This window comes from Tachypleus tridentatus, chromosome 2 (genome assembly GCF_004210375.1).
Source record: "Tachypleus tridentatus isolate NWPU-2018 chromosome 2, ASM421037v1, whole genome shotgun sequence".
In the NCBI taxonomy this organism is placed as follows: Eukaryota; Metazoa; Arthropoda; class Merostomata; order Xiphosura; family Limulidae; genus Tachypleus; species Tachypleus tridentatus.
Window position 1 is genome coordinate 106,011,713 of NC_134826.1, and position 26,940 is coordinate 106,038,652.

The following is a 26,940-nucleotide window of genomic DNA, read 5'->3' on the forward strand; positions in this document are numbered from 1 at the left end:
CAGTTCTGAGCTAAGTAAGACCACGTGTGCGAAGTAAGTAATGTCTTGCAATGTAGAAAGAGAGAAGAATACAGTGAAATATATGTAAAGCAAAAAAACAATAACCATAACAGATCATCAGATCGGTAACGCGCATGGAAAAAGACTAGATCCATTAGCCTCACACCGCTAAGTATGACCTTCAATACAAAAGAGCCATAACATATCTAATATCTGTATGCTGTACCTATTGACAATATATAAATTACAAGAGTGTGAATCACTATTCTAGCATCTGTAATTATTCGAAATTCTGTATTCTGACACTAATCCAAAAAGCACTATAAATCAAAATCCACAACAAAAGTAAGGGAACCAAACAGTTAAATAAAAGGTATTAAAATTACATGAAATAAGTGACAATATTATATGTATTTTAATACTATTTCCTTCATATGAATCGTTTTTCACAACATGCAATTATTTTCCAATGCTCTTGTGGCCGCATATTCTGTTAACCACCATTATGCCCCAAACTGAACAAAACACGCAGCCTGGCTAACAAATGAAAAAACTATTTTCTGTAAAATTCTCATCGTTGTTATAAATGTAGGTACCAGCTTGGCCGCCAATTTTAATTTTATTCCTTTAATTCGCATATTGAATAATTTTTGGCTGCACCTTTTTTTCACACCTATCATGACTTTGTTGTCATTCGCCAACAAACCGTATGAAATACGAAAGTGACACCCGATAGTAACTCACATTGGCTTTAGGATCACAACTCTATGATTCATTCTGTATAGTATTCCGAATAAATCAGATTCTTTCAGATATATAGTTGTAGTTTCCTCTAAAACAGTTAACAGCTTTTTTTATACTAACATCATGGAATTTAGATTAACAGTTTCTCGTCACCACCCCTATGCATTGGGCATAGCCGTATTAAGCTTTGTTATTTATGGTTATTGCCTAAGCTAATATCATGTGATGCTAAAATTTCTTTAATTAGCATCATTTCAAAAAATTAAGTGAATCTGTGCTGAAAAGTTGAACATGAGTAATCAATAATAACCATCCATCAATATGATTTTTTTTTTTAATTGAGCAAGAAATTGTTAATCTATCCTGCTTAATCTATCCACTACTTCTCTATCATGAACGTCTTTTCTCATTATATTTCTGTCACTCTAAATCAGCCGTCTTAATTCGAATGACATAAAACTAAAAATTGTTCATTTCTACTCTTGGATGAACCTTTAGTGAAAATGTTTCACCGATAGGTCATATAACGTTTTGTGTAGACGTGTGCAAACATTTGCGTCAAACTTAGGCGTTTTGTGTTGAATAACTTTGTACATGTGGCTTATACTTACACCAAATAAAACAAAAACGTCCATCAGTGTTCTCAATTTGAAAAAAAAAATCCCATAAAAGTTAAATATGTTTTCTTATCCAATAAAGGTTTCGCACTTTCGGCGAGAAAAAAAAAAAAAGAAAAATTAATAAAAACTTGAAATTCTATATCACGTGCATTTCTTAATAGTTTGCTTTTAAATTTGGTATGTGAAGTAAGAGTGTATTATAGAATATCCATTGAAAATGTATGTTAGTTTGGAATACCACAGTCCGAAATACTGAATGTGGAAAATCGCTAAAGTATCACTTCTGTTAATAACAGATTGCAGCAGATTGTTTTGTCTTTATAGTATAACAATCATGAAAAGTAAACACGTAAAGCTCAGGGAGAAGATAAATCACTAGTAAATCAATGAGAAAATACACAGCTTCATAATCATGAAAAATAAATATATAACGCCCGAGATTGTAGGTTGTTTGTAATTAAGTGAAACATTACACAATGAGCAATCTGTGGTCTGCCAACATGGGTATCGAAACCTGTCTTCTAACATTGTAATTCCGCAAACATAACGCTGTACCACTGGAGTCCAACGCTCACTGAGAAGATATATTGCTTAATAATAGTTGGAAGCAAACCCGACGCTCATATGCAAAGTTCTCAAACCTCTTGTCAGTGAACAATCACATATATACTTTTCTGTTCTGTACGTTATCCTATGTGTCTATCACCACTTACATGTGTCCGTCGTCATGATTAGTATCTTAAGTCTAATTAATAACTACTTACTAAAAGGCCTAACATGCCTTACTACCGATTCCAATTGCACCACAAAACTAGTCATTCTCAGAACTTCCTTTAATACAGCAGCAAATTAGCGACGAAACTAAGGACAAAAATAAGCAGTTAAAAATAATATCCATTTTGTACGCAAACATCACTCACGTATATCCGTCCTTCTGTCAGTATTGCATCACTCGTATGTCCTTCTATCAGTATGTCATGAATTCATGTTTTTCTGTCTTTATATCATCACTTACTTATATCCTACCGCCTCTATGTTATCATCCACGTCTTATTTTATCGTGAAGCTTGCTGAATTTTCTTTCAAGATACAGTTATTTATAACACCCTTTTAAACATGAAAAATACGCAGGAGAAAAGTTTGAGAACAAAAAGGATTAATTCAGAAAATTTAACAACTTATACAGTTGTCTGCTTTATTATTAAAAGTGTTAATACCCATATCAGCCGTCCTGAGATATATATTTTTAAACTTATACAGCATTGACTGAAGGTCTTAGTAAATAAAGATCGTATATTCTTGTAAAATGTCACTTCCTGTACCTAAAACACATCAATTTCCTATAAGAATGGCGTCACTTTCCCTCAGTGTATTTGAACTTTGTATTTATGGCAATGTTTCTAAAGTTGTGTACTGCCTACCTTAATTTTGAACAGCTGGCTAGGTATCCAGATAGAAGCACCTACCACCCACTACCTACACTAATGAATTGATTGTCACTTTTCTAACGCATCAATGGATTAAATTGTGAGAAATATTTGCGAGGTCACACACATTCAAATCTGGCTCGGATGTTCGTATATCCAGAGCTCTATCATAGGACTAAAAAAGAAAAAAAAATGTTTGACTTCACTAACTCTTATTTGGAATTAAACGTCAATACTCAAGAGTGAATCAGTAAACAAAAGCTTATTTTAGTTTAAAGAGCGTTAACCATGTTATTACATCATGATCAACAGTACACATCATTCACTTTCACCAGTTTTATGTCTTAAGAACACTGTACAGCCTTCTGATAGCTGCATTTCAACTCTAAATTACGTTTTATAATGTTATCTCTTACAGGATTTGAGTGAATCACCAAAAACACTATGATTGCCAATACATACACGCACACAGTTCTTTAAAACGAATAAAACCTTTAAAAATTACTTCATATCGAACAGCTAATGACCAACAGTGATGATAGAAGTCTAGTTAATTTCATCTTAATTAAGAACATAGTTACTTGAACGCAGTTCGTCAGAAAACTCTAGATGTCGTTTATAAATAATTATTGAACCTGAAAGCTCCACGAAACTACCAACGGCTGTTCTATCATTAAGCTAGAGCATCGAATCAATTAATGATGGGTAATGAAAGCAATCCTAATGACAGTAGTTCTATCAGTCGTAACCTAACACAGATAAATAACAAGTTATCCATTATGTAATATGTATAGTTATAGAGCATGACCATGCATTCATTTTTTTTCTCTTTCAGAAAATCGCCCATCTTCTTAGAAACTGAATATTCTTTTCACTATACTTTTATAACATCTTTATAACTCAAAATTTTATAATTCACAAGCACATTTGTCATAAAAGCGAACAGGTTCATGGTAATCTAACATAAGAAGAATTTGTTCATGTTTCCTAGAATAAACATAAGCGACAGTAGTTACATACTAATATTACAAATAGAGTTTGTTCAAGTTTGCTAGAATAGTCGTGAAGCCACCCTCACGGGAAGTAACCTAAGTAAATTAAAAGATGTTTTCCAGTTTTGTAAAACTTGTCATAAATACCATTTGGTAGGAAAACCTCACTATAAAACTCCCTTTGAAACTTATCCCAACTTTAAAACAATCCTTCAGTCATGTGATCATTGACTGTGTTGGGCTTTTACCAAAAACTCGATCTGAGAAACAATATTTGTTGACTATCATATGTACATCCACTCGATTCCCTGAAACTATCCCCTAAACAAACATTTCAACCAAAAAAACATTCTAAAACTTTAATTTTTTTTTTTTTTACTTTTATTGACTTGCCCAAAGAAATTCAGTGTGATCAGGGTTTAAATTTTGTCTGAGTTGTTTCAACAGGTTGTTTACCAGGTCAATGGTAAACGGATCAAATTCAGCGTGTATCACCCCGAATCGCGAGGTGCTCTTGAGACATTCTGTTCCACCTTGAACAATTTGGTTCGGACTTACTGTCTTGATACTGAGAAGGATTTGAATGAAGGAGTTAATTTATTACTATTTGTTGTTCGTGAGTCAGTTCAGTAGTCGTTAAAATTTAGTCCGTTCGAGTTGATGTTTCACCAATCAGTTCTGATGGAACAATGGTTGGAAGATGACCCGAAAAAAGGCACTTTATCTACCCATGCTCTATACATCAACTGAAACATTTCAAGCTAAATGACAGCACAATAAACATCATACCTTCTCATGTGAAAAATATACGTGTGTGCGGCGGGTAGGCTTAATATCTATCTAGTATAATAAAGCCTTTAAGCATAGGTAAGAACTACTAGCAACAGCGTTGATAAGGAAATCAGATAAAAACAAAACAGTTCAAAGTCGAAGCTCTTTAACCAAACCATGCTGTGATTACCAAAACGAAAAAGAAGATTTAACGTCTTAATTCAATAAAATGGGAATCTATTTCTACTTAAACGTGCTTTTACAAATAAAAATACGTGTTGATGCAGTTATTTTTTTTATCCATGCTTCCGGCTAAGTTATGAAGTCTCTCCCCAGTGAAAAACAGAATAACAACATATTTGCATATCTACCATCAACGTCTTCTTGACAGGTACTTCCAGTGACACAATCGTTCCTATTTCTCACTTATAAAACAAACTAAGGGTACAAAACAAACAAATACATTCACATTTTACTTTCACGAAATCCCTTCAACAAGTGAAATAAAAAAACAAGATGTGCATGACACATTGAAAGAAAAAGCCATGAACCCTACGTGTGTTCCTACATTTATAAGTACAAAACCTTCGCTTGAAATTCTATGAAAAAAAATTAAGAACAGCGACACAAGAACGCAGTTATTTTGCGTTTTAAGAGTAATAGATTTTTGAACAAGAATAAAACAAACCTGTACAAGAGAAAGGAGTTGAGTCAAATTATAGATTGAACAGATTCATAAATCGATATTTAAAACGAACCCTTTTACAACAATCTCCTTAAAAACCTAAAAACTCTATATAATGAAAATGTTTTCGATCGAAAGTTTATTGCCAAATAACGTTTGTTTTTTTTATTCACAACTTTAATTCCTCCAGATAAACGTCGCTAATGTTGTCTAGAGCTTTAATTTCGATAGAGAACATGTTTAATATTGTAAAGGGGTTTCATTTCGACAGAAGTTCTTTAACGTCGTCTATGACTTAATTCAGATAGAGAACGTAGTTATTGTTGTTGAGGGGTTTAATTTCGTCAGAAAGACATCTTTACTATCGTAAAAGTTTAATTTCGAGAAAAGAAAACGTGCTATTTATGGTGAAGGTTTCAGCTTAATCAGAGGAACGTGTTCAACGTGTCTTCGAGTTTAATTTCGATAGAAAGCGTATTTATTGAGATTAAATGGCTTAATTTTGCAGTGAAAGGAATTTAATTAAGGTAAAGAACTTTAATTTAGTTGGAGAACGTACTTGTTGTTATTAAGGGGTTTCATATCGTCAGAAAAACGTATTTAATGAACTAAGAGTTTATTTTCGCATTAAGAAAACGTGCTTATTGTTTGTAAGAATTTACTTTTATTAGAGAAAAATGCTTAACTTCATTTAAGAATTGTGTTATCAATTGTTCAAATATGCAAAATAATGGTTTAATATAATTAAATCTAGGCATGTATGACATAATCGGATGTGGAAGTACAGTAACACTGTCACGGTATATTTGTTAATATTCTATAGAAAGTCGGTAAAATAATGGTGTTTACCATAATTAAATATATGCATCAATTAAATGTGGAGGTTTAGTGTCCACCCTCATAAAACTTGTGTAAGATAAAATTATAAAGTATCATGAGTAAAATGGAATATTTTGTGAAGTTGTAGCATAAAGTCAAACTAATGAAAGTGTAAGTTAATTATTGCACAGTATGTAATAAGCGCCGTCTACGATAACATCTCTCTCTCCCTGAGGCAGCCAAATAACGCGCGTTTGAATGTTCTAAAACTCACTTCAAAAGAGTGGCGCAGATAGCCTAGTTGCTTTGCGCCATAAAACGCTAAACCTACCTGCCCACTTGGGTGTTTCTTAACAAATGACTTTAAACCCCCTTCAAAAGTTTAAATTTTTTGACAGACGATTTAAAAATTTAATTTAGTCCGAGAAATTAAAGCGCCAAAAATCGCGTTTTCATACCCACAGTAAGCAGAATGCAGACAACACATTGTGTAACGTTGTGTTTAAACAAAAACGATATGGCACTTTCTTATAAAAGCAGTTACGTGGGAAATCCTCTCAAAAAGAAATGGTCAAAGTGGGAGGAGTCTAATCATCTGTTTGTTTTGCTTCTCTTAAGCTAAAGGGTATTACTTCAAGACTATTATATCTTCTCTGCTAATTGTATTCTCACCCATACATTTCGATACCCAATGAGACAAGTCAATCTACAAGTTCACGATAAAATGAGCTGTGTTTCAACAGAATTAATGGTGGGTGATCAATCCACCAAACACAAAATCGCGGGTGCAAGTGCGCCTCAGAAAAATGTAACTGCCTTTAAAAAGTCCCTGTCGAACGACACCCAGCACGTATGGAAATCCCATCTTTACCCAGATAGAGTTTACTCAGCAGTGTTGAGTCCTATCCTAATATTTGTACATATAAATACCACGAAGGTTTTTATCATCCAACGCACTTTCAAATATTTCATTTGTAGTGATGATAAAAACCCGATTTTCAGGGTTGCACTTTAAAAACCTGAGGTTCAGCATTTGCAGTATGAAATGGTTAGGTTTAACGTTAATTTATTAAAACCTAGTATTACGAATTGCACATTGCAAGCCTGATGTTTAACATTATACAATACGAGGGCTGTTCAAAAACTACCCGGACTGTTTGAATTGCGCGGCTCCAGTTGGTTCCAGGGAATCCGCTTGGTGTCGCTAGGTTAGCACAGATCAGCTGATTACGACGCCATTTCCCGATTGCAGATATCTTCATTTGTGTATTAGCTACGCGGTTTTAAGTGAAGTGCGATTTTTTCGTTTGGCGGATTTCAGAATGAATGATCTGAAGGAGCAACGACTGGCTGTGAAATTTTGTGTTAAACTTGGAAAATCTGCGACTGAAACTTTTGCTATGCTTAACACGGCTTACGGTGATGTTGCTATGAAGCGTACGGCATGTTTCAAGTGGGATGAACGTTTTAAGGATGGTCGACAGTCCATTGAAGATGATGAGCGTCCTGGACGTCCTTCCACGTCAACTGACGACCCACACGTCGACAAAATCAACACCCTGGTGCGGGAAAATCGACGTCTGACTGTCAGGAGCTTGCTGAAGAGTGTGGGATATCAGTTATCTTGTTACGAGATTTTGACCGAAAAATTGAAGATGCACCACGTTGCTGCGAAATTTGTGCCTCAGAACTCGTGAGTTTTTGGCCAAACATTCGATCACTGTTCTTCCCCACCCACCCCTACTCACCTGACCTTGCTCCTTGCGATTTTTTCTTGTTCCCCAAACTCAAAGACCCTTGAAAGGAAGAAGATTTGAGACGATTCCGAGATTAAGGCAAATGCGACGAAGGAGCTGGAGGACATTACAAAAGAAGCGTAACAGGACTGTTTCAACAAGTGGAAATACCGTTGGGATAAGTGTGTGCGTTGGGGAGGAGAGTACTTTGAAGGGGTCCCAGACCTGTAACTTCTAAATAAAGTACATTTTGTTTTCTGACGTCAGTCCACGTATTTTTAGAACAGATCTCGCATGATGTTTGTCGTTACACAAAGTAACAAGATAAATCTGGAGGTAAGAAAATGCAAGTCTTAAGAGTGTGTATATGTTTTCTTAGAGCAAAACCACATCAAACTGTCTACTGTGTCCACCGAGAAGAGACCTCACATTTTAGTACTGGAAGTCAGAAAACTTATTTTCCCACCGGATACATTTTGTAAGTTACATGGTGTTAGGTCTGGTCTACTGTAATGTTAGGTAATGTTTGTTTTGTTGTAAAAAATAGATGGTAATATGATGAACACGTTCTTCTGATAGATCATTTTCATGTTATGAAAACGTCTTGAACCCAACTTTTAAGCTACTCAGTAAATGTAACTTAATGTAAATGTATTGGTAGACTTCACAGCTGAAAATAGGGAGTAGGATCAAAGGCAAATAGTTATTCAAACGTTGGACCTTCTGATACGCAGCTCAACACACTAATCATTATGAATTAGTTATAAGAGCAAATAAATAAGGGTTAAAGGTTATGAACAATCTGTTGACAGATGTCTACATGGTTCTTTTGAAACATTCAATATAATTATATTTCTGAGAGATCCATTGCAAGGTTACATCAAACAACTGCCGTTCTTTCAATTCTCCACTGTTAAAATAGTTTCGAATAAACTATGAAACCTACAAAATTTATTTACTTCAGAATCTCGCGCAAACGTACAAAAGCGCTACCTGCGCATAGTCATACCTGATGTTAAACTAGAATAAAGGCTATTAGTCAATAATACCTACCACCAATTCCTGGGTGACTATTACCTCACCGATCAGTTGAATCTGACCGCTATTCTTATAGTTCGGAGATACTTTTTGTAGAAACAAACACTATATCAGGCCCGATACGGAAAAAAAAAAAATTGCTTTATATGTTAGTCTTATAAACACTTTTAAGGTGAAACAAAATAAAAAATCAAATAATTGTGTAACTGTTTTCTTCACTTTTTCTGATACACAAAAATACCGTATATTAACAAACGCTCCGTAATTACAACATGATTTTGTTGATATAAGAAATAGCTATCCAACAACACAGGAATTAATTCCACACATCCCAAACAAATAAGAGTAAACTGAAATTATCTTAGAGCAGAATATTTTCTCGTATCTTGGAAAAATAAAATTTACTTCAGTATAAATTGATTTTCACAAATATAAAATATGATGTTTCACTGTTGTCTTTTGCTGTTGTTCTCTAATCCATGACCTTGTGTGTGTGTGTGTGTGTGTGTGTGTGTTGTTTTTACTTTGATAATACTTAGCATTCCGTTAATTAAAACACTTCGCTATTTCAACCTACAGAATGACACAACTCGATTCCAAGTTTTGGAATCTGATTAGCAGAATTCCGTCCTTAAGAACCAACAAAATGAAGTGCCTGGTTATAGAAGTTTCATGCTATTCTGTTCGTCTTAAACATGTTTGTTCGTTTGTTTTGAATTTCGAGCAAAGCTACAAAAGAGCTATCTGCGCCAGCCGTCCCTATTTTAGCATTGTAAAACACTCACCGCCAACTCTTGGGATACTCTTTTACCAATGAATAGTGGTATTGAGCGTCATATTATAACGCCCCCACTGCTGAAATGGCGAGCATGTTTGGTGTGACGGAGATTCGAATCGAGCGCTTTAACCACCTTGCCATCCCGGGACATGTCTTAATCATAATAACGGTGTCTCTCAAACATAAAATTATACTCTTAAATAATATAGTACTTTACAAATGAAAGCCTTATCACACAAAAACACAAGTTATTTTATTAATTAACATTAACTTTCAATAATAAAATGAATAGTTTTCTAAAAATATTTCTTACTTTCAATAATAAAATAATTTTACATTAAGCCTGGTATATATTTTTAACATGACGTAAAATGGAATCAATCTTTAAAAAAATTTAATTCAGCATTAAGTTTTAAAAGACGCGGCATCCTTCAACATTCTTTGAGCCAACGAAGAATTCTTCCATTCTAACTAGGTGTAAATGATATTAATAAACCCTCATTTATGACAAAACAGATCTAAAAAAGTGTCACAATCTTATCACCATCTTTATAATAAAAGGTAATATTTTTATATTATGTTGCGATTTTCTAGTGTCTCTCCTTTTCATTCTGTGACAATCTACATGGCACTACCACATCTCAATTATTACTGGCTGTACTACAAAATGCTGTATTTTGTTGTGTTTATAAAGCTTGAGTAACTCGATGCGTTTTTTTTTTTAAGGATTTGGCTAACTCAAAAGTCTGTAAAGTAACTAGTATAAGATTTTAAACAAAATTAACTTCGTCTAACAATCCAGCTCAATCTGTAATATCCACCTACAAAAATTTCAAAATGGGCAAATTTCAAATTGTTGATGAAGTTAGTTAAATATTTTGCTATGTGATTTATATGATTCAAGAGGTTTCGTCCTGGAACAGGCCGTGTGAAAAAAGTTTGTTCTATCTTGAACAGGTTATATATTCTGTGTAAAAGAAAGTGATTTTTTCCCAGAACATTTTGTGTGCTTTGCATGAACGTTTTATGCACATGTATCAACTGAATAATGTCCTCTTTGAACAATTACACGGAAGTAAGGCATAACTGGTGAATGGAAACTTACAAAAAGATTACTAACTGTCGACACATATCTGAAAACTATTCACCTCCTCTATTCTCCAAAAGATCCTATGTAAGATGAAACTTGTGTGTATTAATGTTCATGAAAATGACGCTAGGATCACACCTTTGTTGGTGTTAGTGTTTTATCGCAAAGCTACACAATGGGATTTTAGCATTGTGACCCCTTGACTCCCTACCAGAGGCACCTTTTATTTGCAAAATTCCTAGCTAATGAAACCCCTTGACAGAAATGTCCTTTTTTAGATATATATATATATATATATATAAACGTCAATGTATGTGTATCTGTTTCTTATACGTTTTCCTTCTTTTCTTTTACCAATCAGTACCAAACTTTACACATTTATACAGGACGACATGTGGAAGGCCACAGGAAGAAGCAGCTAATTTCATAACTAATTTCAGAAAACTACCAATACTGTACATCGATAAGCATTAGAATGAACTATGTAACTACTATTGTTAGAATCCTTAAAAACAGTACATCATTCTTTTCAGTATCAGTACCTTTATTTTTATTCCATTTTTTAATGTTTATTATGTTGAGAAAAACATTAAAAGTAAAATTTCTCATCCTTTGTTAAATCGAGTTAGCATACTAGTTATTTATAAAAACAGCGAATTACTTATAACTCCCTCAAAGTTTCACCAGAAACAAATCGTAAACCATTTTATTTAACCTTTGATTTAAAGACGTCATTGAAAAAATCGCACCAAAACGTTTGTATCCATGCAGTTGTTCATAGTAATGGTCTACATGTATTATTTTTCCTTGAAATGACATTGGTGTAAATTAATTTTTCTATCAACACAACCTGAAAGTATTACCCGGATAGGAGGTATTATTTCTTAATTGTTTATGTTGTAAAAGTACAGAAAATGGCCATTATTCCCTTCAAACTTTGCTTCTGTGACCTGGATAATGAAATTTAGAAATTAACCTATTTTCTATGTAAAAATGGCCAAATTTGCACATTTTCATTTACATAAGCTCTAAATAAAACAATATACGAATCAAGATTCACATGTATTTATACCAAAGTTATGCAAAAATGTTTAGAAGTGACTAATTTTTTGATATTTGCAACTGTAATGCAAATCAATTTCACATATCAGCCCCCAAATATAGTATCCCATCATGTTTTCGTTATACGCTCCTTGGTAGCGGCGTTCAAAGTCCGGTATATCTTGTCTTGCTCCTCTGAATGTGTTCCCATATTCTCCTTGAATTTATCAAACTGAGCGTCAAGGATATGGACTTTCATGGGCATCCTTCGTAGTTCTTCACCAGAGCCTCAACCAGTTCCACATAATTTTCAGCCTTGTGATTACCCAAGAAGCCCCAAACCACTGCGACAAAGCTACTCCAAGCTTTTTTCCTTCCTACTGAGCTTCTTGGGGAATTCTGTGCACTCCAGGATCTTCTTTATTTGTGGTCCAACGAAGACACCAGCTTTGACCTTGCCTCAGGCAGCTAAGGGAAGAAGTCTCGAAGGTACAACAAGGCTGCAGACTCCTTATCAAGAGCTGTGGCAAACTGTTTCATAAGACCCAATTTTATGTGCAGTGGTGGGAACAACATCTTCTGGAGGTCCACTCGTGGCTCACAATTGACATCGTGCTTCTCCACAGAGGACTCGGTCCATTGTGGCCAGTGCTTCTTGTTGTAGTGCTCTGCAATGTCGCAAAGATAACAGGGAAACTTGGTAAAGCTTCCTTGGAGATCCATCAGGAATGCCACCAATTTGAAGTTTCTGATGACCTCCCAGTCATACTCATCATACTTCAAAACTTCTAGCAAGGTCTTGACGCTGTTGTATTCCTCTTTGAGGTGCACCCAAAGATATTTAAATTTTAAAAGATTTAAAATTTGCATAATATAAAATCTTACTATTCAAGCAAGAAAAAATTGTCCGTCTTATCTTCTAAAGTTTTTTTGCAGTGCTCGCAGGTAAAATGGGGTGCCCAGGGTTTGTCTTGATCACTGACAGAAATGCCAAAATATGCCTTGTAGGCATCACACATTTTAGCAGATGCTGTCACAGAGTACTTTTTCGCTCTTGTTTTGATAAATTGGCCACATACATAGCAGAACGCGTCTGGAGAATGCTTGCAGCTTCTTGATGGTATCTCTGATAAAATCAGATAGGTGTATGTTCACTTAAGCAGCTAGAACTGAACTGAAATGGTGAGTCCATATATATATATATATATATATATATATATATATATATAACTACGAAAAGTTCTAGAAAATTATTGTAAATTAAAAAACATTCTTGAAAATTCTTGTAAGTTCGAGAAAATTCTCTATCAGCTACTCAGCACTGAATCTACCTGGAATGTTCTCGAAAAAGGTAAATTTGAAAATTTCATTGCCCAGGTCACAAAAACAAAGTCTGAAGAGAAAAGAGATCTTTTTCATTCACTTTAAGCATAAGCAATTGGGAAATAATACTTTCTGTTCAGAAACAAGAAAAGGTAAAAATTTTGTTACATAGTGTTATAGTTCATCAATCAAAACATATTAAATAGCCAAGAATGCGAAATCAAAACCATGAATGTCATTGTCCACGAAATAGTACGTAATAGCATACATTGTAGTCTCAAATTTGACGGCAAAACAAGCGGACCATGAGAGAAAGATCTCAATACTGTGAGAAATAGATGCATGGACAAAATAACCGTAACCCACACTGTTCCAAAGTGATACAAAAGTGAAGTATTTACTTGAAGCTATACTACACCCCATCACTTATCTCTAACATCAGTGTAACAAACGACATAGTTCAACAACTTCAATATGCAAAAAGTTACCCAACTGGTGAATGGATTCGTCAAGAATTCTGAATAAACGTGCAAATAAGAAACTACTTCTTACAGTTAAAAATAAAACAGAAAAACTGTCGTTCTCTAGTTCGCACCTTCTGTCTAACATAAAAAATCGTTGTTGTTGTTTTGTGATTATAAAAAAAGATAAGTCATCTCGTTCTGTTCACTACGGAGGATCGAGCCCCAGATTTTAGTGTTATGCTGACCTTGCAGAAAGTGTATCAAATAGGTAGAAAAACCAGTTTATCAACACATCAATAGAAATATATTTAGTTTGTTTAAATTACTTTTATTTCAGTTAGCTAAACTGATCCAAATGGCTTCATTAGAAAAGAAAATTAATTTACACTTGCAAAATAGTTTATTTTATTTTACATAAACTTGTGCTATGCAAGTTAAAGTAACATTTCTTACAAGCCTTGCAAAATACCAGTTAAGTGGCCACATAAAATTAACTTTCTTTCCAGCAAGTCCATCATGGACTTGCTGGAAAAAAAACAAACCTGAATATTAATGTATTTGTTGTAAAACAAAACTATGCAATGGGTTATATGAGCTCTTCCCATCGTGGGTATCGAAATCAGGTTTTTGTATTATAAATCCTTAGTTTGCAGACACATGCAGCCGATTCTGAGATTTTACGCTTAATAAAAAATATTCAATAAATTTAAAAAATCGACTGTAATATGTTACTTTTAGTTACAAACTCACACTTTAAACTTTATTTGAGGGTGGAGAGTAACTGATAACAGATCCTCTTTTTCTATAAAATCTAATCTAATTATTTTGCAAATAATTATCCCTTATATAAAAATATCAATATTTGTTATACACCAATATATCTTTGATTGCATTTAAAGAACTCTAATATTTTGTAAAACTTTCACAAGCTTCTAATCTTTCAAGTTAAATAGTGCTGGCAACTAGATGAATGAACTGATTCTCCCAGTGCCTCAAACAGAATCGTATAGTAATTGTACTACTCCAAGTTAAAGTTACGAATATAAATGAAAAAATATGAAAATTGTTTCTCTGAAGATGATTTCTTGTGGCTGATTATTGTTGTTGTTTTCTGCAATAAATCACAAGCCTGTTTTTCGGGAGTCGTTTTGGGATACTCTCGTTCTCAGTAAATACGCTCAGCGAACATCGAATTATTCTGTTTTTTTAACAATTCATTCTTAACGAAACAAAAAAGTTCAAGACACTTGAGGCCTTCGCCACTCTTTTGGCACTAAGAGGAAATTCTTTAAATTCGACTGTAAGATGAATGTACCACACCTCGTCCCCTCAAATGACCTGAGTTTGAGAGTAAATTCATAAACCAACTAGTTCTCTGAATAAGTGAACACAAAGTTTTACCGGTATTTCGAGAATTCGTAATATCTCTTAAGATCATGAAAAACAGTCAGGTTAGCTTGATCGCCATGCTCTAAATATGGCTGAACATAATTGCTCTGATTACGCCCTAAGTGATGAAACGCGAACACATGAGAAATATAGTAATGGAATCATATGTATAAAAAGAGAGAGAGAGACATACACGTTACTACGACAGCACAGAAACACACCTATGTCATACTAAACAGTATGATCCACCTCTTTTTCGTCTTATTTCCCTACATGGCTCAAATCTGGGTCCATTTAAACTGTTATTTACATAATGAAGTTTAAGATATTAGATCCTTTCAATTATCTTGAGATGTATAAATCCACAGGTGATGCTGCCTGTTGTGGAGGCACAAGTGTAGAGAGGACGACGTTTCGAAAGTCTTCTGCCTTTCGTCTTCAAGTCAGTGTGTGTTGCTTTCACTTTGAACTTGGCAGACAGTTTAGAGAGAGAGAAGTCAGAAGAATTCTCTCCCCAACAGGGGTGGTCAGGAAAGTTGTGGTTCCTCTTCGTCCCCACTCATGGAAGTGTATTTACTTTTACGAGGAAGTGTGTGTGTGTGTTGTCGGTCTTTATAGTGTCTGGTGGATTGTGGAGAGCGTGTTGTGATTGGCTGGATTATCACTGTTTCTAATTAGAGGAAATATTTTCTGTAGATTCAACCAATGGCAGCCATGGGTTACTCACCTCTATTCCGGAATCTCTGTTTAGTGAAGGTTTAATAGTGTTAATACAAAATGATTCTTGTCTTCCAGAATTTGTCTGTGTCGATGAATCTAGTTTTCTCGCAGTTTATTTTGTGTCCATTTGACGTAGCATGCACCGCACTGGCTGAATTTTGTGTTTTCATGAGTTTGTACTATCTTTATATTATTTTATTCTTGTCGCGAGTTTTCTTTCCGTTTCTCCAACGTATGTATCATTACAGAAACACAATTTCACAGATGACGTTTTTGAGATTATCTTTAGTAGGTCGCTGTTTGTTTTTTACCACCATTTCGGATTAGAGGTGAGTAACAGGAAATCTTTCCTCCAATCAGAAGCAGTGGTAATCCATCCAATCATAACACGCTCTTCACAATACACCAGGGCACTATAAAAGACCGACAACACCTATACAGACTTTCAATTTACAATGCATTTAATAGCAATCAGGCAACCATAGGTGTATTTATAGATGTCAAAAAAGCATTTGACAGTGTTTGGCATAACGCCATTAAGTATAAATTAACTCATCTGAAAATAAATCACACTATTATTACATGGATATCAAATTTTTTAATAGATAAAACAGCCCTCAAGTAAAACTCAACAAAACCCTATCAAAAACGTTCAAAATTACTGCACGAATGCCACAAGGATCCGTCCTGTCGACACTCCTGTACATTATTTTTGTCAGTGATATACCTTTTCCCAGTTTAACGTTCACAATACGCAGACGACATTGTTACCTGGAGTATCTCTAGAAAGCCACTAATGGCCATATCTCGCGTTCAAGGAACATAAAATAATGTCACGAGCTGGAGTAACAAGTGAAGAGTAGTTTTAAATCCAACAAAAACGCAAGCAGTCACTTTCTATAGGAAATTAAAAAGACACAGAAAAACTCTGGAAAAAGTAATCATCACACTTGGCATTAAGCCTATCATCATGAGCAAGCACATCATATTCCTTGGCATCACTTTCGACTCAAGATTAACATGGAAAATACATATTAACAACATACACCTATCCATCAAAAAACGCATTTCACATTTAATGACCACATCTAGCAAACATTCAAACTGCTCACCAGAGATTATCATCCAAATATACAAGGCTCACATCCGTCCGTTAATAGAATACGGATGTCAAGTGACATAATATGTCTAACAACACACTACAGAAAATCCAAGTACAACAACAAAAAATACTAAGAGCAGCAAATAGACTACCATCATACACACCCATAAATTATCTACACCAAATCAGTAACCTACCAACTCTTAGAAACAGGCTCACAAAAATATCATACAAATATTATTCTAAAGCAGAACACAGAAATCAACTGCATCATTATGTAAATTAGCCAGTGCACCTACAAAATACACTTCACCATACAACATATTTCAACAATCACAAATCACTTAACAAGACACATAATCAGAGAAAAGGTAGATCCATGCTTATATTTATTTCTTTTTCACATTCGGGCATAGGACAGGTAAAACTTTCGGCGCCTGTCTTGTAAAAGTGGGTTTTCTCGGGGCACTCCCGTTTCCCCCCACATCCAAATATCAGGAATTGGATTTTTAGATCCCAGCCAAGACAACACTACTGCCTAGCCCTGAATCGGGTCGTTTTGTGTTGATATTTACATTGACATCTGCTTGTCTGGCTCTGGCCTGGCTCACTTCATCGGTGCCGCCTTTGTTTCGCTCTTTATCACCAGTGAATTTTACAATGTCCCATCGCACTTTATACCTTAAACAAGTAAATATTAAAAAGTATTTTACAATGTCCCATCGCACTTTATACCTTAAACAAGTAAATATTAAAAAGTAAATAAGGCAAAGTTTCAAGTACATTTAAATAATATCTCACGTGAAGGGACGAAGAGGAACCACAACGTTCCTGATCATCCTAGTTGGGGAGAGAATTCTTGAAACTTCTCTCTCTATAAACTAAACCCCTGCCAAGCTCGTTTGCGTTTTGCGTTTGCACAGACTTGAATACTTTCGAAACGTCGTCCTCTACATTTGTGTCTCCACAACAGGCAGTTGCCGTCCAGTCTACAAAGTTTCATCATGAATACTCTGCCTAAACAATCTACCAAAGAATGTATAAAATAATATATTTTCATTTCTGTTGGCAAACATTACCCTTGAATGCTTTGTATAAAGGAGTTAATTTTAACTGTTGTTAATAACCACTAACCTTGAATAGCCTATACTTTTCTTCTCATCTTTCACCAGGATTGAGGTCATTAAAGACCTGAAAGGGTCTCCCTTTCTCCTGTATGTTTGTACACGTCTTCTGCTGAATGTAGTTGTTGAATGCTACAATGAGGAGCAGAGTAAACCGCACTTACTCCGACCCTTGTCAGGGCAATGCCCATGTATTATTTATTTTCAGATACATTCTTGCACAAATACAACTTCTCTTACGTTCGATTGTGCAGTCTTGCAGTTCACAAACAGTTAGTTCCGTAGGTGTTACACACTTTCAAAAGTTGTAGTCTTAAATTTAGAACATTTAACATATATACCTCAACAATGTTGTGAACTTTGTCTGAAACTAACGTGGAATTTGGTCTAGTATTAGGTAGCCTGATTAACTCTTCAGTTCTTAGAAAAATGTAAACTGGTGAGAGGTGCTTATATCTATTTACAACAAATATGTAGTAGCAATCCAGTTCTCATAACAAGTCATTTTTATGCCAATTTTTACAATAATAATTTAGGGAGTTATGCAAGAGTCTATCAGCAAACTTTTAACTGCAACCATGCAACATAGCTTTTAAATTCATGCCTAATTATTTATAATTTTATTAAATGTTCAGGTGCTATACTGATCCAAGCGAAGCACGCATATTCAATGACCGGTCGTACGTATGTTTTGATTATTTTGATTATGTTGTGTGATGTGGTACCATGATTTTTGTCTGTTAGACTTCTTGCGTAATTTATTCGCCGCCAGAATTATGTTAATAATTTATTTATACATTGAATTCACGTTAATTTTGAATCGTTGGTTAGGCCTAGAAATTTTCCTGAGGTTGCGGTCTAGAAAAGTGTTCCATTCATATATTTTTGATAAATTACTTTTGTTATTTTATTTTTTGAATACTAGTAGTTGGTTTTTAGGAACGTTTATTTTGATTAGATATTTCTGACAATATTCTGTTATGTTGTTAAGCTGCGGCTGTTGGTCTGTTGCTCCTATAGATGTTGTAGGGGCACTTTTTCCAGTCCGCAACACTGTCCGTAAAAAAGGAAGAAAATACAGAGTTTGGGTATTTGAAAAAGTGGCATATTGCTTACATACATGATGAACGAAGGAAAGTGTAAGAATGTTCGGATAGGGGATTAGGATCGTTTTGTTGAAGCCCTGACCCACAGCTAGAAGGTTATCTGATCTAGCAGTCTAAATTTGTAGTGAAAGACAAGAGGGAAATCAGCTAGTCATCACTCACCGCCAAGCCGAGCGCCCTAAATACAATTGTTTACTGTTAATACCGGTTGACGAACAAGAAAGACAGGCAAAATGAAAAAAATGACAAAGCGATGAGGTAATACAGATAACCTATCAAGAATGAGATACAAAAAAAAGATCGAAATAAAGTGAAATAATGAAAGAAAGGCAAGCGTAGATAGAAAGGTTAATGAATGGATAGGCAAACCAAAAATAAACAGAGTGAAAGACGGAAAGGTAAAAATATTAAATATATATAGTCAGACATTTTTCTCCAGTTCCCTAACTAATGTCTGGAAATTCTTCAAACGATCACAAACTGTCAGGTTTTATGTACGAGCCGGCTCTTTTTTTTTTTTTTTTTTTACAGTAAATGTTCTTTGACGTGTTGGCGATAAAATTCAAGAATAAATACGACCCACGTGTTTCAAAATAACATACTAAAACAAATCAAACTTATATACACTTGGTGTGTGTGTGTGTTTTCTTATAGCAAAACCACACCAGGCTATCTGCTAAGCCCACCGAAAGGAATCGAACCCCTGATTTTAACGTTGTAAATCCGTAGACTTACGCTGTATCAGCGAGGGGCTACACTGTTGGTTATCACAATTGAATCCAGAGTTTTAAATAATTGTATTTTCTTTTTCTTTTGCGTCAAATTCCACTCAGGCTAATTCACTTACTTTAGAAAACAATTTGATGTGACGACTTACTCTTCCTGCTCTTTTGTTACAATATAATGTGGTACTTTCACTTTAAAATCTTCACTATCACTGTTGGTTACCATAGTTCTATCCAGAGCTTTAAAAATTACTTTCTTTTTTCGTCAAAGTCAACACAGGCTAATTAAATTACTTTATTACAGATTGTATTGTAATAATATTTTAGAGAAGAAGAATTTGTCTTGTCAAATTGTGTTCTAATTTCACTTTAAAAATCGACACTATATGCTCCTCATGGCTAAACTTACAATCACTCAATCTAGATCCAACAAACTCGAACTACATTTTGAAAGCGAATTTATACCCACGGAGGTCTAGAACGTTCCATACAGTATTAGATGCAATAATGCTATAATATAATAAAGTAAAACAACAAACAAAGAGTTTAAGAAAACAAGTAACTGTTGTTTGTTATTCAGTACAAAGCTAAACAAAAAGCTATCTGTGCTCTGCCCACCACAAGAAATCACTCACTTTCTTTATCAAACAGTAAGAAGTGGGATTAATTGCGATATTCATGGTATTTTTGTTAAACCAATTCTCACTGGCCCATAAACAGTTCAGAAAATAAATTTATCTACTAATTCAATAAGGTCCATTTGATCACATATAAGTAAATGTAAATTTAAATATGTAGATTTTTTAAACACATATCAAAAACAAATATATGTGAATAACTTACATAACTTTTTTTAAACAAGCAACTTTTAAGAAAATGTCAAAATTATAACTGAGAAAACATAGTCGGGAAAAAGTGAACATTTACTCTTTAAAACATATACTTTAATAAATGATACCCACACACAGGAATAATTCGTGTTATAATTCATTTTGTAATTTTATATAAATATTTCAATCTTTCAGGTATAGATATGAAATGGAAAACACAACAGCAACATCAAATTATAACATAATCGTCTGTGATGAAAAAAATAAGTGAACAAATTAAAATGAATAGAGAAAGGTACATTTTACATCACTGGATGCCACTAGTCATAAAAAAGAACTCAATAATCCAACAAGTACTTAAACGCTAATAACTTCTAAGTGCATATATCACAGTGCCATCCATCATTGCATGTAAAAATTATACTCAAGTTTACCCACCCACAAGTTATAGCCATCGTAAGCTTTTGAAAAACATCTGACGGCAATCTCACATTTAACTTGACGCTATTAATAACAAATTATGCTTCAGGATGCAAATATGAGACATTACATAAAATCCCTTCTATTTCCACCCTTCCCACCACAAAAGTAAGAAAAAACAAGAGTAAATCTTCAATAGCCGCAGCAACTGGAAATCCTTTATAAAGGATTAAATTAATACACGAGACCTTTGTTGTTGTTTTTCCTTTCTGTTAGCTATATTTTTGTGCGCCAGCAATACACCAAGCAGTGGGACGCAGGTATGTATACGTGATTCGATTTTATTACTCTTCAGGATCTCCATTAGCTTATCCTCAAGTTGAAATTATTTTAAACAGGATTACGGTAAATTAATCTAGTAGATATCAGGCGCAGTCAAATATATCAATTGATAGGGTTTGACCTTCTGAGTCCAAAACTGTAATTTCATCACAAATCGGCCAAAAGTTCAGGGAGGTATTAATTAAATGTTTGCACTTGAAAAAAAAATACCGCGGCTAAAAAAACATACATTTTTGATGTATTCACTGAACATAATGGATAATGAAACTTAAAAATTCGAAGAGTTATATGGCATTACTAAGGTCATGTGTACTTAATAACAGCAATGATATATCTGTGTGCGCAATAACAAAAACGGATCACACTGATCTTAATATTCTAAAGGCATGTCTTAAAATACACTTCTCAAGTAAATTCATTATCACCTCGGAAGCGTGAGTTAATGTAATTTTCAAGTGCACAAATTAGTTTAAAAACTAAATTTTCGATAGATTTAACATAATCTCTGAATGAATAACTTGATGTCAGTATCGTAAATAATTGTCACCTTCACGTTATTTTTTTCTGGTTCAATTCAGTTTTTCGAATAACGGTGTTCTTTCTTACCTGGAACTTCCAAGAGTTTTTTGTAGACAGCCAGAAAGGCTGCTTCTGCCGCTTTACTTCGTTTAGATAGGTTGTCGATCTCACTCTGGAAGCTTTTCAGCAAAGGAGCCACAATCTTCCTGATGTCCTGTGCAAAGAAATTGCTTTTACTGTACCTCTTTTTAATATAAAACCACATATTTCTCCTAGTTTTATAAAAGAGTGAATACAGAGGTTGGGAAATAGTGAAGTTGTATACCAGAAAAAACAATTTCAAGGTATCAAGACACACAGTAGTGTGTCATGCGGCCTAAATCTGCTGCAGGATACAATGTGTTATTAACAAGAGTAATAATTTGGCGATTTCCCACCTTCTATATCTCGGACTGCAATAATCTAAACTATTACACATTTTCAGTGGATGTACTCTACTGGACTTAAAACTTTACATACTAAATTTCAAACGTAATATATTAAGAAACAACAGAGCTATAACATTTTCCATTCTGAATGAATGTCTTCCTATTTTTTTCTTCGCATTAAAATTACGAACACTTTATTTGATAGAAATAGTTGGTACACTGATATACCTTTTCAGCCTACAGTTACAAGTCTCATTTGGTGTAAATATAAGCCACATGTGCAAAGTTGTTCAACAAAATCTGCTCAAATTTGACCAAAATGTTTACGTACACGTAAGTAAAACGCAACGAGAAATATCGTTACTTCAGTTTCATCTAAGAGTAAAATTGGATCGCTTTTAGTTTTTTAAAAAAGCAAACCTAAAAAGTGAAAGAACGTGCATATACATAACTATTGGTCAAGCCAAGCAAAATAGATTAGTGGTTTCTAGCTTCAGTTTTCAGAAGAACAATAGTGATGGGCAGTTACACTGCTGGCCAAAATCTTAAGGCCAATGAACATAAAAAAAATATGCATTTTGCGTTGTTAGACTCAACCACTTATTTGAATCGAGCTTCAAAATATGAAAATAAGAAAAGTGAAAATAAAAATTTTTAGCATTTAGTAGGGAGAATATGGACACTATGAAATTAGCCTATATACTAGCTGGTCAAAACTTTAAGACAATACCAAAAAGAAGTCCTAATCTGGGTAGGAAATGTACAACAAGAAGTCTCAGTAGTGAAATGCATGGCCATCATTGCAGATAACTGCAAACATTCGCTTTGGCATGGTCGATACAAACGATTGCAGAAGGCTGGCTGGAATGTTATTCCAAGTGGTGAAGATGGCTTTACAAAGATCATTCACTGTTTGAAATTTCTATAAACTTCCCTTGTCATCCACCCCCCAAACATTTTCAGTGTGGTTCAAGTTGGGCGAACACGCTGGATGGTCCAAAAGAATCACGTTATTCGCCATGAAAAAGTCCTTTGTCCTGCAGGCATTGTGGATTGCATTTTGTCCTGCTGAAAGATCCAGTCATTTCAAAATGAGCAACGGCCTTCAATCAATAAGGATGCTATCTCCAACATGCCAATGTAGCCAGCCACTGTTTGACGCCCCTGTATAACCTGAAGCTCCATTGATCCATGGAAGGAGAAAGCACCCCAGATCATGATGGAACCTCCTCCACTGTGTCGTGTAGAAAATATCCTTATCATGCCAGTAACGTTGGAAGCCCTCTGGACCATCCAGGTTAAATTTTCTCTCATCAGAAAACAAAAATTCGTCCACTTTTCTACGCCCCATGTGCAGTGCTTCTCAGCAAAGTTTAACCGAGCTGTATAGGCAGGTTTCAGAAATATTTCCTGTAAGGAAAGACATACAGGATGGTAGGAATAAATCAGTGTTTTGATATCATCCAGATTAGAAAGTAAACCTTGACAGTTCCATTGTATCAAGGTGGCCATTTTTAGTTATGTAGGCGAATTCGGTGGATAACTATTCTGTTTACGACCACGTCTTTTTCTTTACTGTCGTTATTAGAGGAAGATCTATCGACCTCCATGGATCCTGTCCTGGGTCGATAGGGCAGGTCTTTGCTGTTGGAAGAAGATTACAGCGACTGAAGATGTGAACGAATGATTGTTTTGCATCTTGGTGTGGGAGAAGACGTACCCAGAATAAAGGAAGTGGATCTCAGGATTTGCTGGAATGTGTGTTAGGGGCAGAGATGGGTGTTGAAGGTGATTTGTTGGTTGATTTAGTGTTTTATGACACAAAGCAGCTAGGCTATCTGCGCCAAACATCTGGTAAAAAGGTAAAAGTAAATTCAGTAAATTTCATAATAGGAAATTAAGGTAAAACAAAACAAAGTTTTTAAAAAATAAATAAATAAATAGCATAAAACCAATGTTTACATCTAGTCTACAACGTCAAGAGAAAAACTACAATAATTCAAGTTGTAGAAAACTTTCTGCAGCATGACTGTAATAATCATAACTCACCAGGAAGACTAACAGATAAGTACAAAAACTACCGTCAGTCACCTGAAGTTGGCCTTTCCAGTCCTTGTGTCGAGTTACTTAATATTACGCCCAGCTTCTAATTTCAAATTAAACTAGATGAACTGAAATTTTTGAAAGAGAACCACATTAAAATTGTGTAAAGTATAAATTAAAAAAACGTAAATGGCATTTAAAAGATTAATGGCCTTTAAAAAACTAAAAACATTAGCAAGGTGGACGGTATCACCATAACCAATAACACTATCTAATGTTATGGACAAATTTTGGGACAGAACAGACTTAAAATGGTGCCGTCGTTGTGAATCATAATGATGACAACAAAGTAAATGTGGCTTATTGTGATCTGAGTGTTATATAAACTACACAGTGGTGCATCAGTTCTAGATAAAAGAAAACGATGAGTTAAAAACTGTAAGCAATGTGTAGTCTAGTTAGAACATCTTCCTCTTTCTGTTCCTTACAGTAGCAAGATGGCCAAAGTCCAATATAGGGTTTTATTTGGAAAAGCTAGTTTTCACGTTGCTCACTCTAAGTCGACTGCCAGCTGGCACAGAGCTGAGTCTTGAATACAGGACTATGGTCCATGTATGGGACAGGCACAGCAGTGATAATGCCAAAGCATTTAGATTTAGCTGCAGTTTCGGCGAGCTCGTTTCCCGAATACCAACGTGGCCCAGTATCCAGAAAAACTGAATAAAACAGATGTTAAAGAGAAATGGGCCAGTCGATTTTGAATATCGGCGAGAACAGGGCGTGAACTAATGTCAAGCAATTCGAAGCCCAGTAAAGAACTAAGCAAATCAGAATGAACAGTGCAGTTTGAGTACTACTTAGCTTCTCTGTCATCCAAGACAAGAGAAATGGTGTACAGTTCAGCAGTAAACACAAAAGCTGTAAAGAGGATTCTGTGTGCAATTACTGTACCAGAACAAACCATGGCAGAGCCTGCACACTCACCTGATTTCGAATGGAAGGATGGTTCAAAAGATGTTCAGCAAATAGTAGACAGTATTTTCAATCGGGAGTGTCTACTTTTCTCAGATGACTTAAAGATAGGTCACAATTTGGGACTATAAGAAGCTATGGTGGGATAGGCTGACCAGTGGATACAGCAATGTTATCCAAGGACAGACCCAATTCATCCAACTGTGCCTGGATAAAAAGTCGAAAAGGAGCAATGGGAGACTGTCTGGTCTGAAAAAGCATGTCCCATCGAGAAAGAAAAACAAAACCCCAGGTGAAATGCTTTGGTAAGAAACGAAATTTTGAAGCATATTGTCAAGACAGTTGCAAACAGCAGAGGTGCAAAGAAGGTTCATGAGACTATGTATATGCTCTGAACTGGGGAAGTGCAGAAAGCCCCAATGAAGAGCTAAAGTTCTTGATGATGAATAGGGTTTAGCATCTTTAAGGCTGATGGTCTGGCAGAGCCATAGACAAGAATTCCATAGTCAAGATTCAATCGAATAAGAGCACGATATATCTTTAGCATAGAATGTTGATTGGCTTCCTAAGTGGTGGAAGAGAGAACATGGAAGATGTTCAGTGCTCTTGCACATTTGACCCGTAGCTGCTTAATGTGTGGTCAAAGATAAGCCCCAAGAACTTAATTTCAAAGACCACAGGCAGCAAAACTTCACCAATATGGAGTTCAGGATCAGGGTGAATACCCCGTTGGCGGCAAAAGTGCATGCAAACAGTTTAAGAGAGAGAAAAGGTAAACAACTGAGGGAAGTCTGTAGCTGCCACTCAATATATCTAAGGTTCGACGACTGACATGAGATGTGAAAGTCGTCGAAATAGCGCCCGTTTGCAACAGTTAGAGGGCGTTGTTCATTGATGGCACTAATTTTTATACTGAAAATTCTAACACTCGAAACACAACCCTGTGGGACTCCAAGTTCCTGTAGAAAATAACGGAAACGTAACGAAACCACACGAACTCGGAATGTCCCATTAAAAAAAATTAATAAAAATGGACAAATGGCCACATAACTCATATATATAAAGGTCTCACAAAATGTCATACCTCCATGTTGTATCATAAGTATTCTCATTGTCAAAGAAAATTGATACAAGATGTCGTTTGAGAAAGGCTTCTTCTCTGATCAACGTTTCAAGTTCAATCAGGTGGTTCATGGTGGAGTGCTGTCGTCAGAACCCACATTGGGTGGGCGAGAGGACATTGTTTGATTCAAGGAACCAAACAAGACGAGCTTTAACCATCCTCTCTAAGGTCTTACAGAGACAGCTCATCAAAACAATTAGACAGTAGTTTCAAGGAATCATGGGATCCTTCCCAGGCTTGGAGAAAAGTAGGACAATAGCCTGGCTCCAGGCATCAGGAAAAACATTCTCCTGCCAGATCTGGTTAAAAACAACCAGAAGGATAGCAAGAGAAGCAGGAGATAGATGGCACAGCATCACATAGTGTATATCATCAGGTCCAACTGATGTACTGCCAGACTGATGAAGGGCCAGTATGAGTTCCACCAGTGTAAAGGGATGATTATAGTTGTAGAGATAATCAACTTGAAAGGAAAGATGTGGTTCTTCTGCCCGAGTCTTGATGGCTAAGAAGGTGGAAGAAGAAGCAGAAATGCTAGATACCTGGCAAAAGCTTTCACCTAGAGTATC

At 35.2% G+C, this 26,940-nt stretch overlaps 1 protein-coding gene across 1 annotated transcript in view; it reads right to left on the reverse strand.

The window, feature by feature from the left end:
- LOC143245577 (homeobox protein cut-like 1) overlaps positions 1-26,940 on the reverse strand; it is a 208,135-nt gene that overhangs the window by 123,460 nt on the left and 57,735 nt on the right. Inside the window, exon 3 of the mRNA XM_076491935.1 lies at positions 21,893-22,019. Within this exon, the coding sequence (XP_076348050.1) occupies positions 21,893-22,019 (127 nt within the window). The remainder of the gene's footprint in view (positions 1-21,892; positions 22,020-26,940) is intronic.